This window comes from Lepisma saccharinum, chromosome 4 (assembly GCF_977018435.1).
Source record: "Lepisma saccharinum chromosome 4, izLepSacc3.1, whole genome shotgun sequence".
In the NCBI taxonomy this organism is placed as follows: Eukaryota; Metazoa; Arthropoda; class Insecta; order Zygentoma; family Lepismatidae; genus Lepisma; species Lepisma saccharinum.
The window spans coordinates 2,817,290-2,830,563 of NC_139232.1; the positions used below are offsets into that span (position 1 = coordinate 2,817,290).

The 13,274-nt window shown below is 36.3% G+C and overlaps 1 protein-coding gene across 3 annotated transcripts in view; it reads left to right on the plus strand.

Moving 5' to 3' along the window:
- The first annotated feature begins 9,943 nt into the window (after positions 1-9,943).
- Pfrx (6-phosphofructo-2-kinase/fructose-2,6-biphosphatase) overlaps positions 9,944-13,274 on the plus strand; it is a 151,170-nt gene continuing 147,839 nt past the window's right edge. The window contains exon 1 of one of the 3 annotated variants that reach the window (XM_083120252.1): positions 9,944-10,169. In XM_083120252.1, coding sequence (XP_082976378.1) covers positions 10,097-10,169 — 73 coding nt within the window. In that variant the 5' untranslated portion in view covers positions 9,944-10,096. The remainder of the gene's footprint in view (positions 10,170-13,274) is intronic. The other 2 variants (XM_083120246.1, XM_083120253.1) reach the window with 2 other exon arrangements.

Consider the following 13,274-nt stretch of genomic DNA (forward strand, 5'->3'; position numbering starts at 1 on the left):
GTCCAACATGGGAGCTTACATTACATCCTGAAAAGTGTACTACTCTCACCATCTCTATCAAGAAGAACCTGTTAAAGTCAAATTATTCCGTGTCTGGCAATAACATACAAGCAGTATGCTCTCACAAAGACCTAGGCATTGTTTTTGACCAAAAACTCACATTTGAAGAACATATAACAGGCACAACAAAAAAGGCCATGCGTCTCTTAGGTTTACTGTATCGTTTCACTGAAATTACTGACATCTCAGCCCTTACCTTATACTTCAAATCATTCATTTCCCCAATAATAAAATACTGCTCTCCTGTCTGGTCCATGGCATGTTCCACTCAGCTCTCTAGAATTGATTCAGTCTTTCACTTCTTCCTAGCTATAGTTCATTACAGGGTTCACTCATTACGCATTATTTCATCTCTTGTCTTTTCTAAACTTACAAACTGCTTATCAGCGACGTTTGCAGAATGATTTCAGTTATTTATACAAAATTGTCAACGGCAAAATCCGCTGCAACACACTTCTTGAGGAATTCCACTTTCGAGTACCTATGTGCACAACATGCAACACAAGATTATTTTATACAGAAGACCTAGACTAGAAATTCAAAAAAGATCTCTCTTTTACAGACTTGCAACACAATACAATGATCTCTCCTCAAGTGTTGATATATTTTCCTCAGAGTTTGCCTTTTGGTCTTCTATCAGAGGAAATGCTTGTAATTAATATCACATAGTGCCATCTTTTACTTATTTTTTTGTTCATTTGCTATTCACTTTATGTTCCTTTGTTACTCTTAATTATTTTTTTGCATATTATTATTATTGCTTTTTCATTGTTGACAATTTCAGTGTAAAATGGCCACCTGTGCTGTATCTGGAATTTTCTCAATAAATAAATAAATATTCTTGTCCCTGCATCTCTAAGAAAACCAGAGTTCAAAACAGCTTGACTTTCTTGGTGCGTACATCTTCAAATCTGAGGACCTGTTGTAACATTTCCTCCAGAGGTGTGTGTGAAGTAATTATAGAAGTTTTTATCGTGGCAATGGTGAAGAAGTTTTCTTGGGGTATCAGCAAGGTGATTTCCGGATAGGCTTCCGAACTTTTGAGAGCTAACGTCACTCTCATCTTCAAAGGATTCACTTCATTTGAATTGTTCATTAATTGGTTCCGTTTTTCTATTTGTTTTCTAGCAGGACAAACTTTTCTTTTCTTTTTGGGCAATGACTGAATCAAAAAAAAAAATCAGTATTGGGTTTGGGAGCGCAGTCCATAGATTTGTAACTTGCACGATTTTTTTATTACGTATTTTCCTAATTAATATTATGTGATACTCACAATATGGGACATTTATGATATTTTTCAAATTCCTCCCAGACGCTGGACATAAGGCTAAAATGTAAGACATATCCGAGAAAAACCAGATGTCTGGTAACCCTAGCCAAGGTTCCACAGCCTACATGGTCACTGTGAAGAGAATGGCTCCTTCCTTTGTTGTAACTACTAAGCGCAGCAGTTTCAAAGCTCTGGGTCTTCTTCTGTCACAGGGAGGTGCTAGTTCACTCATCACATTTCTACTATATACTGGAATTCCTTCAATTCTTGGGATTATGTTGGCAGTGGCATACTCTGAGGGAGGGAGAATATTTTGCCTGTTTTTAATGTATATTTTGGCCTTTTAGTACCTATTCTACCCTTTTTTTTTTTGAACATGTCATTTCTATTCCTTGTTACAGAAATATTCAAATGGCATTAGTGGATAATTGAGTGCATGTATGTTTTCCACCTTGGCAAAGAAGCTGGAAATATTTCAAAATACCAAGGTTTGGCGCATAAGAAAAAAAATGGATTACAGGCAAAATTGAATAATATAATTTAAAGTTCACCACTGAAAACTCACAATAGTGTTCACTTCTTGTAAGCTATAGTTTAATGCATGGACACAACATTACTTCAGTCTCATCTTGACTACAGCAAGATCTAGCTTACAGCAAAACATAGAGAGTGTGCATTCTACCCATATGATTCATGCTAGATGTTCATACTGTTTGATATTTATCATTTTACTGTACTAAAATGGGTGGAATGAATTGACTGAACGTAAGTGCCTCCCGTTCACTGTCTGTCGTCATTACTCTTTAATGCTCTCTATTATTACGCAATTAATAATACTATACTATTAACTTAATTTAATTAAAAGTTAAAATATACAAAACAGTAATTTTGCCTGTAGTATTATACAGGTGTGAAACTTGGTCTCTTACAATGAAAGAAGAACATAAATTGAGAGTATTTGAAAATAGGATCCTTAGGAAAATTTTTGGACCTAAAAGGGTCGAGCAGACAGGTGAGTGGAGAAGGTTACATAATTTAGAACTACATAATTTGTATTCATGTCCAGATATTATTAGAATAATTAAATCAGGTGGGCAGGCCATGTGGCACGAATGGCAGAGGAAAGAGGAGTTTACAGGATTCTTGTTGAGAAACCTGATGGTAAGAGACCTGTAGGAAGGCCAAGACAAAGATGGAGGGACAACTTTGAGATGGACCTAAAGGAAATCAGTAGGGATGGAAAAGAGTATATAGATCTTGCTCAGGATAGGGACAGATGGAAGGCCTGTGTTGCTGCAGCCATGAACCTTCAGATTTAAGAAGGCTAGAGAGTTAGTTAGTTAGTTATACTATTAATTCAGTCTCACACCGTGGCCATGCAGTCTAAGGCATCATGCTTTGGGCTCCAGCTACAGGGTGCGTGCAGGTTCGAGTCTCCTGGGGTGAAATGTAACAAGTTTTCTCCTGAGATTTCACCCATGTATGGAGCTGGTTGCCACCCATCATTGTGAGGAAATTGGAAGTTACAAATGAGTAGCGTAACCAGGCCATGGAAACCTATAACAGCGACTGGGGGTTTGTTGTGCTGACAACACATCGTCCCATAAGTGGTTGGATGATCTTCCACTTAGGACAAGTGAGTGAGTAGGGTCATGTGGGAGAGAGGCTGGCAGTGGGTAGGTAGGCCTGGGCTGGGCTGTTTCCCCATGGGTTATTATTATAATTATGATATTATTAATTCCACTTACAAGCCACTGGAAGAATTCAAAACAAATTTTCATTAGATTTTAGTTTCAATCTGTCCCCTTAGATGAGAGTAGGGAAATTAGTATAAAGACATTAAGTCAAAATGATGCTTGGAGCATGCAGAGAACAGTTAGAGCATGCAGAGCAACGGAAGTGTTTAGTCATTTTAATGGGATCTTACGTGAAAGGGGTTTTATGGAGAATGGGGAACACCTTTTAGCAGGATTTTAACTGAGGTTTCAAATGAGTGTTGACCTGTTTTTAACCAAACCTTTTAACCTAATTCTTCTAATATACTTGACGTGGCATATAATGATTGGTGCTTAGAAGAAAAAGGCACCTGCGAAGAAGGGGGCAGTTGAACCCCAAAATGTAGTTTCAAAAATTTTATACTCACTCACGTAAGACCATTTTGTACAAATTTTGTAAAAATTTCGTATAGATTACAAAATGATGCTTGGCCAGTTTTATGATTCAATGATCAATTTTGTTTCTATTGTGCCAAACAGTGGGTATAAGTTTTTGTTAGAGTGAGCAGTGAAAATACAGAATATAAGTACCATATATATAAGCATGGGCTAAGTTTGAGCTTTTGCTTTGGGGGGGGGGGGGACAGACTCTGGGAGAAGCATATGATGTACCTGTGGGTTATTAAATATCCCCTAGTTTATAAGGGGTCCGTAGGCCTTCCCCCGGAAATTTTTTAAAAAAACAACTTAAAACACTGAGTTTTAGGTCTTTTAGATTTGAAAATGTTAAATTTCCTCATTTAAATAAACAAATATTAATTAGTATATTGGTTGTCAGTTTTAAAAGAAGCAAAACAGTACCATTATTGCATTTTGCATTTCATTATTTTTTTATTGATACAATACTCGTATTACTTAAAAAAGTTACGGTACAAAAGTAAGCTTCAGAAATTTTAGAAAAATTAAATTGAAAAGTTCTTTTGATGCCTCAGCAGTAACTGTTGACTCAACACAAAGTCATTTTATGTGTTTCTTTCTTCAAACTGTACACATCAATCAAATCATCTAAGACCCGCTATTGCGACGCAATTACCGCACATGCCATGATGCCAAACGTCAAGATTTGTGGTATGGCTTCATAACAAAAATGTAGTAACTGAACTTAATCATGTGTTATTTTTTAGTCTTCTTTAAGTTGGGAGGGCCAGCCCCCCCCCCTGACCCCTCCAGAACTCTGCCTATGTATATAAGATGTAAGTGAGTTACTAATGATATATCCGCGAAACTTACTTGTAAATGTTCTATTAATTTGGGAACTCGATGCTTTACTGTAAAGTAGGGATGTGACGAAGCTGAAAATTTGCCGATGCCGATGTACTCACCGATTATTTTTGGAACCGATACCGATGCCGATATTTAACCGATTCCGATACATAAGACTATTTAACGAAAATGGAATGTTATTTTGAGAATGACAAAAATACATTTCCTTTAAACACTTATATTTGCACATTATACACATACATATGTATTTTCAGAGATTTAGCATTAGTACAAAAGCAGTTCTTATAAAGCCCCTATCACACGGAACTGGATTTCTAGTTGGAATGCCCTAGTTGGCAATGAACTGACTTTCTGGCTAGTAATCATGGCCGCCTGGCTGACTGCTTGACTGGTTTTGAGGAATAGGACATGTTCTAATTGCTACTAACTTCTTCGACTAGATTCTGTGGAACAGCCAATCAGAGCAAAGTTTGGCCATGTGATGATATTCTGTGAGTTTGTAAAGTAGCCTTTTTTTGTCTGTGGCTTCCGAGTGCATACAACACGAAAGGCATGTTTACAATTGAAAAAGTTAAAATATTCTTCCATACGTGTATAGTAAACGTTGTAAAGTATGTATTTTATCAGCGCCGTTCTTCTCTACCTAAAACTATTTAATGCGATGCGATATTCCTCTCGGTTGGATAGTTATCGTATTTTAAAAGTGTGAAGTGATACGTTGTTTACATCTCGCGCGGCCGCCATTATGGGAACGAAAGACTATCGACAAGTACGGTATAACAAGTACCGTGTGAGGCGAAAACTAGCAAATGGGTAGCCAGTCCAGCGTCAACTAGAGCATTCTAACTAGAAATCCAGTTCCGTGTGATAGGGGCTTTAGTCAAAGGACTTCCTGTTCTTAGTAATGGAAGTTCAATTCTGTAAGATTCAACTTTAAAAACATGAGTTTTTGCAGCACTTCTAGTGTTGGGAAAAAATGAACATTTCTCGTACTGAAAATATCCTAACTTGGCCAGGAACTTGTAAATTTTTCCCATCCCAAACGTCAGGATTAAAAAAAAAGTCCTAGTGCCATTCCGATCAAAACATTTCTATCCCTCACATCCGATAGTCAAAGTGAAGAAAGCATCGAGAATTAGCCCCTTTTAATTCGTATATTGGACAATTTCTGACACTTCGGGATCCCGAAATGTTGGGAAATTATTTCCCGAAGTCCCTGAACAGATTTTTCGGAATCACACAACTGAATGCTGATTAGGGATCACATGAAGCGTGTGAGAATAGTAGGGAAGTAGGGGCGTGCCGGACAATTTTTTTTTGTTTTGATCGGGACGAAAAATTCGCAATTTCCTGACTAAGTGGGAAAATGTACGAAACTTTGTTAACCTCGTGAAATCTCGAATTCTACACGTCATTTTCACCTTAAGTGATTATTTTTGCATATCTGGAATAATTAAAAACAAACAACTTCCGATAAGTTCCAGACATTTTCAATGCCGAATATGTCGAGAATTCACGAATTTGTAAAACGACCTTTCGGTATTTTCCGACTGCTCGGGATCCCGAAAAGTCAGAAAGCCATTTCCCCAAGTCGAGATCGGAAGGGAATTTTTTTTCCGATCCCAACTTTTCGGGATCCCGCACACACCAAGAAGAGGGCCGATATTACATTTTATCTGGCACGAATGACAACTTGACTCGAGTTAGTAACACTGGTTACATACACAAGTTCATACTTCATTTTATAACCTGTGTATTAACCTTTTTCGTCTTACGGCGTACAGTGGGATCCATGAGTATTATCGTGCAAATTGTCCATCACCATGTTCGTGCACTTTATTTGTCCCAATAAGAGCTTCAAGAATTAAAACAAAACTCAAAACAAGCTGTTGACAACTTCTGCACCAGCATACATAATAATTCATCGCTTAAAAACACACAGGATGTGAGAGACAAATTAATGAAAATAGTCATGGACAATTTGCACGGTAAAACTCATGGATCCCACTGTACGTGCTGTTGCAATGTATGTTAAAATTAGATTATATCATTCAAATAATGATAAATATATTTTAGTTGTTGGTGCAAATATAATTTGGCTTAGCATTTGCTGATTGTCCAACCTAAAACACATTAATCATAATAAAATGGAAAGAAGAACTGTACACAGAAGCTGCCGGAAGCAAGTCGATATGTGTTTGTGAATACGTTCATCACCGGTACTGTACTTTAGTTGGTTTTCTGTTTTTTATGTGAACATTATAAGCACAGTCTCGGATTTAACTCAATTTAACCTAATTTTCAATAAATCTTACAAAATTAAAATATAAAACTTATTTCAAGGTAAAACTCTAGTATAATCGGTACCGGTTTAAATATCGGACTTTTGCCGATGCCGATGCCGAAGCCGATGTGTCAATTTCGACCGATATTCGAACATCGGTAATCGGCTTCGGTACATCCCTACTGTAAAGTAAACAGTTAAGCATCGAGTTCCCAAATGGATGGTGTCAGAGGGCACCGATTAATAGAACATTTACAAGTAATAATAAAGAGATTCTCTTGGGCTATCGACCAGGTGAGTTGCAGAAAAGTAGAAGATGAGAGTGACGTTAGCTCCCGAAAGCTTGGAATCTTTTCCGCAACTCACCTGGTCGATAGCCCGAGAGAACCTTTTTATCATTCGTCGCCAGGAAAGGTTCAAGACTTACTTTAATTTACAAGTAAGTTTTGCGGATATATCTTTAGTAACTCGTTTACGTCTTATATTATCAACCATGTTGTTTATTCCCCTCAACATGAAATAAGTACCATGATATGAAATTCTTTAGAAAGCTACTGGTACTGGTACCCCACCTGTTGTTTATACGACAAGAATACTACTGATACTATGCCAAACAGGTAGACCCAATGGAAAAAATATAGTAGGTGAATTATTCACACTGTTTTCCGCAGTGTGATGATCATTCAAGCAGCTGCAATGAAGAACCGCAAAACACGTACAGACATATAATTTTACAAGCACACTACATACATAAATGCCATTTATACTGCACAAACTGAAGATCCTAGCTCAAGTAGAAATGAGTCAGGGGTGGAGCATAGGGATCCACACTCGTGTATGTATATATTTGACACATACTGAAGAAATTGAATAGCAGCAAAAGCATTGACATTTCCTTTCACAAGTATGTGTATTTTATGATCCTACAACCTACATACTCATATTTGTGGGTCGATAAATAAAGGGTGGTGGTTTGTCTTTGGTAATATCTTGCAGTTGCAGGGGCCCAACATTTGTAGCTCCAGCACTGTCCATGAGACATTTCCATTTGTGATTTGTGTTGGTAATGCTACCTTCTAGCCATCAGGTGACTTAAGAAAGACCCATGTCAATCAGACTGGTGCCCAGGATGCATTGGCAACGATTCAAAGAGAACAATGATAGTGGTTGTAATCTATTCCGAGATTTCGCATGGTTGATTGATTTGTTGTTTTAAGTTCACTTTATGCACAGAAAGGCTAATCGGGACTGGACCTACAGTTTAAAGTGGGATTCGAACCACTATATGCATCCACCGGGAGATTTCAAATGGGGAGGGTAGGGTAGGGAAGTGTAAGATATTCATTCATGGAGGAAAATTTAGGGGTATTGGAAGGTGTTGGTGGTATGTGAATAAATCCCTGAATAGAGCGCAACAACATTAAACAGACCATATTTCACATTTACCTTAGAAGGAGTTATGGGGAAAAGAAAACTTGCCAGTACATTTTTCAAAATATTTTTAACAGCGTTTTCTTTTTCAGTTCAGCCGCCAAAGGATCAAGTCCTGGCGTTAGGCAATTTCAACTAATCATGGTCGAGATTAAGCAAAAGTAGAACAGTAGACATTACAATAGACAAATGTAACCACTTCTTTTTTACGGAGGTAGTCAGAGATTGACTCCGTGCATGAAAGTATCCAGTTCATTGGAAATGCTGCTTCCAAGTTCCAATTCTCGAAATTCATCACAACCAGGGACGCCGACTTGTCAAAATTATTGGGGGGCTCTGATCACTGAAGTAAATGAATGAATGACTCACTCGCTCCCTTTTTTAAAAATAAAAATTACGTCTTCGTATAGCAGTTTTTAAGCAGCTAGTATATTCCTCATGCAAATGAAATGTAACATGAAAAACGTTTAGAAAATGTTTCCAAGTCTCTCTGTGTTTTGTGTCTGCTCATTTGTTTTTTAGATAACAATTAACATTTTTATTGAAAATTATGTATTTACATTAAGAGACCAACCTAACAGTTTTATGCCGGCCACAGTAGCCGAGCATGTTGGGTGGTCGACTCAACTCTCTTTGATCCAGAGGTCTCGGGTTCGATTACCAGCGAGGGCATGGGTGTGTTTTAATGTCTGCAACATACAGTACATGTGATGAGTTGCAAATAACCCATAAAATAACGAATATTTAACAGTTTTATTTAATTATTTACATAAATGCTAACACAAATCGCAGGAAAATAGTTTTACTTTTTTGTTCTTGCTCCAATATTTTACTTTTTAAATTTAATTTTGCAATAATAAAAAAAATAGCATGTACACTAAGATATAAAGTGACATACACAACAAAAAAATATGAACATGATTTAAAAATATAGCAAAAGTTGCTCTACGCAGTGGGTTATTTTTTTATGAACTCATTAACGAGCTCTCTCAGGTCCAAATTATCAAGTACATAGCCCCCCCCCCCCCAAAGTTGATGGTCTAGAACATTTTGAATGTGTATTTAAAGTTAAGTTCATGTGTCACAATTCAGAGTAAACTTTACAAGAGAAGCAAAATAATAAATTAGATCCTCTTAAGCAAAATTATTTGGGGGGCTCCGCCCCCACATCATTAACATTGGGATGGCTCGAGCCTCCCTAAGCCCCATGGAGTCGGCGCCTATGATCACAACTCTTATTCAGTTTCCTCAGAAAGCGGTTTCGAAACAGTATTTGAGAAAGTCATTCGTGTTTCATTAGTGTTTGTTAATTAATGAGTTCCAGGCTGTGTAGTCAAGGAAAAACAAACTTTCAACATGCCAAAAAAAAAAAAAGAGAGGAAAAAACTCTCCCCATTGCTAGAACCGTTTCAACCTTCAGAACATTAACTTTCTATTTAAAAAACAAACAAACAAAACGAGAATTGTTACATCCTTGGGTTTCTACCTTTCTTTCATTTCCCCCCGTAAGATGGAATTCTATTCAGAGCTATAAAAAGTATGAAATGATTGTACGCCACAATTGAAAATAACTGATTCATATTCGAGTGTAAAAATAGAGAGCTCTCCCACCTGTGCATTGTATCGTGCTACAAAGGCACATTGGGGATGTAAAACAGACAATCCGTAAATACGCCACTGTGTACGCTAGCACTTGAACACAACCACTCGTGTCGTGTGTATCCAACAGCTGGTACATTTGTATGAAATTCGTCACCTAGGCAACGGACTGGATGTGACGTAGAATCCGGAGACCCGATGCTGGTTTGTTTTTAGATTCCGTCTGCTTTTCCCATGTTCCCATCTTCGTCGAACAAGTGAAAGAGCTGTCGCGCTATCTTTCAGTGCGCCAATCCATTGGCAGACGATCCTTTAGGTACATCCCACGAATAACTTGATTGGTGTATTTAGGGTGGTGAGATCGTGCCGAACATGAGACAACAGCGTGATCGTTGTGATACGAGCTATGTGAGTTAATTTTGTGTCGTGAGAGCTTATGCAGTTGTAAAATCAATGTCTCCAGAGACGAGGAAAAGTGTTCCACCCACCAGCGATACAGTTCAGACGAAACCGTTTCCTGTGAGAGGTAGGCAATTACAATTTACGATGCAAATGCATGAACACAAATGTCTAATAAAAACATTCTTTCAAATTTCCTTCTGCCGAAATTTCCACTTGACAGATAAAGTAAACAGTAGAAATGAAGTAGTCAACAATTGTTCGTATTGAAACACAAATATGGAGTTGAAAATAATCACGATAAACCCAACCGGCACGAGCAGTTCGTTACCTATAAAGTAAAGTATCAACAATTACCATAGAATTATAGAGAATTTATCAACGCACAGTAAGAAGTGGTTTTGGTGCTGTAGGTGATCGGAATTGATGTTACTTGTATGCAGCTAATACACTTTACAATTTAGTAAAAATATTTTTTATTCAATTTTCTTAAACGAGTTTGTTTGGTAACAGTGATTTATCCACACACACTAACACCCCCAAAATTTTCCACAAAGGCCAAATTTATGCTATTTGGGCACTAAATGTATTCTTACACTCCCTTAAATACGAAATCATACCCTCTAGGAAATAGGTTTCATACTGCACATGGTCTGCATCTTAATAGGTTAGGTAAAAAATTTGTTAGTGATAAGATATTGGAATTAGCAAATAAGTGTGCTCCTTCTGAGCCTATCCCTCTAAGTTTCAATAGTGATACTTTTTTAGATCATTAGGTAGGCCTATGCCTAATACTCCGAAAGCTCATCAAAATAATTCAGAAGTCAGGTCGGTAGAAGTTATTAGTAGTCTTAGTAGTTTTAATAATAGGCCTATGTCTAATATCCTTGAAGATCATCCAATAAATACAAAAGTCAAGCTTGTGGAAGTTGTTAGTAGTAGCTTTAATAATCAATATAAGCCTAATGAAATTGTAACTCTTCTCTGGAATATCCAAGGCTTCTCAAATAAATATACCATTGTTGAAGACTATGTCTCTACATTGAATGCCGATTTCTTATGTATAATTGAGCACTGGCTACGTCCCAGCGAAATTGATCTTTACGGTTTTAAGGGCTACAACTTGAGTAGTAGTTATTGTAGACCCACTAGAAAACATGGAGGATGTGCTATTTTCATCAAGAAAACCTTTTCTCACAGGCCTGTACACAGTGTAAACAGCATGTCTATTGAAATGGTATTTGAGGTTATGGCATCTTTTCTTGTAGAAATAAACACTATCTTAGTTGCAGTATATAGGCCGAATGTTGAGTGTAAAGATTTTAAATTATTTATTGATAGAATGCACAACCTCTTAGAACATGTGTGTACATTTAATGCTAAGATTATTTTATGTGGAGATTTCAATATTGACTTTCGGTTAGTAAAAATCTAGAAGGTGTTATGTTAAATAATCTATTTTCCTCGTTCAACTTAGCTATAACTACAACTGAGATTACTAGGCCCAAACTCGGAGGTGGAAGTTGCCTTGATAACATAGTTACCGTTATGGATGGGTTAATTAAAAGCTCAATTGTTAAAACTGTTGTATCTGATCATTGGGCAGTTTTGCTTAAGTCTCAGGTTAATTTTCCTAAAGTCTCATCTAAAATTGATACCAAAAACTGCAAGTTAAGGGTGGGACTAATGAAAGAGGAAAATATTTTAAAATTTCACGATGAACTATCACTTGTTAACTGGAAAATTATGTATCGTTCTGTAAATAATATAAATGGCAAAGTAAAATTTTTAATGTCTGAAATGTCTAATTCAGCTGAAAGGGCATTTCCTCTAAAGTATGTTGTAGGCAAACTTACTAAACCCAAACCTACAAGGGTTAGGAGTAAAGAAATTGACAAACTCAAAGGAGAATGTGAACGTTTTTATGACTATTATATTAGTACTGGTTCAAATGGCATGAAGAATCTGTATATAAATAGTAAGAAGAAATTATATAGATTAGTTAGGGAAACTAGGATTAAGGTTAATGATAATTTTATAAATAACTCTAGTAATAAGTCAAAAGCAATGTGGGATATTGTAAAAAAAGAGAGTAATTCCATACATGTGACCAGAAAAGATTTTAATAACCAACTTAGCGCGTCTGAACTCAACAATTTTTTTATTAATAAAATTGAAGAAATTCTGAACAAAGTTTCATCTTGCCCAAGTAAAAATGATTCAAGTTTTTATTTAAATGGATTATTAAAACCTACAACTACTTTTAATTTTCATCTTGTTGAAGTAAAAGACATTGAAAGAGCAATCATTAAAATGAGTAGTAGTAGATGTGAGGATATTTATAACTTAAGCTCTATCATATTGAAATATGGAGTAAATTTTATAAAGGAACCTTTAACTCACGTTATAAATTCATGTATTATTGGGTGTGTTTTCCCTGAAGATTTCAAGCTTGTAAAAGTGATACCCATATTTAAAAAGGGTAATAAGTCTTTTCCTGATAGTTACAGACCTATTTCGTTGGTTCCAGTCATATCAAAAGTTTTTGAGATTGTCCTAAATAATCAGATTGTTGATTATTTTGAACAAAATAAGTTATTTAGTAACTCTCAATTTGGCTATAGAACTGGGCTAGGGACTGTTAAGGCTGCTGTCTCATTCTTGAAAAATTGTATATTAGGGTTAGACAGTAAGAAAGTTGTTAATGTGAAACTATATGATTTGTCCAAAGCATTCGATACTGTATCTCACTCTCTTCTGCTAAAAAAGTTAAGATTTTATGGTTTTGAGGATGGAGCGCTGTCACTTTTGCAATCATATTTAAGTGGGAGATCTCAGAGAGTAGTTTTTGAAGAAATGGAGTCAAACTTGTTACCTGTTAAACATGGAGTACCTCAAGGATCTATTCTGGGTCCTATTCTTTTTATTATTTACAAAAATGATTTGCCATATAACATTTCAACACCCTTGGTCAGTAGTTACCTATTTGCTGATGATATCAATATCTGTTTGAACTCTGATTCTAATAATCTTTTAAGGTCCTCATTAAAATCTACTTCCGATATTGTACAGGACTGGTGTACTGCTAACTTGCTTTGTATAAACACTGATAAGATCCAAAACTTGGAACTTACATATTATAGTAATAATCATAATACAGGGCATGAAAAGAATTCTGTCACATTTTTGGGATTCTTAATAGATCATCATTTGGAATGGGAGGATCATATCA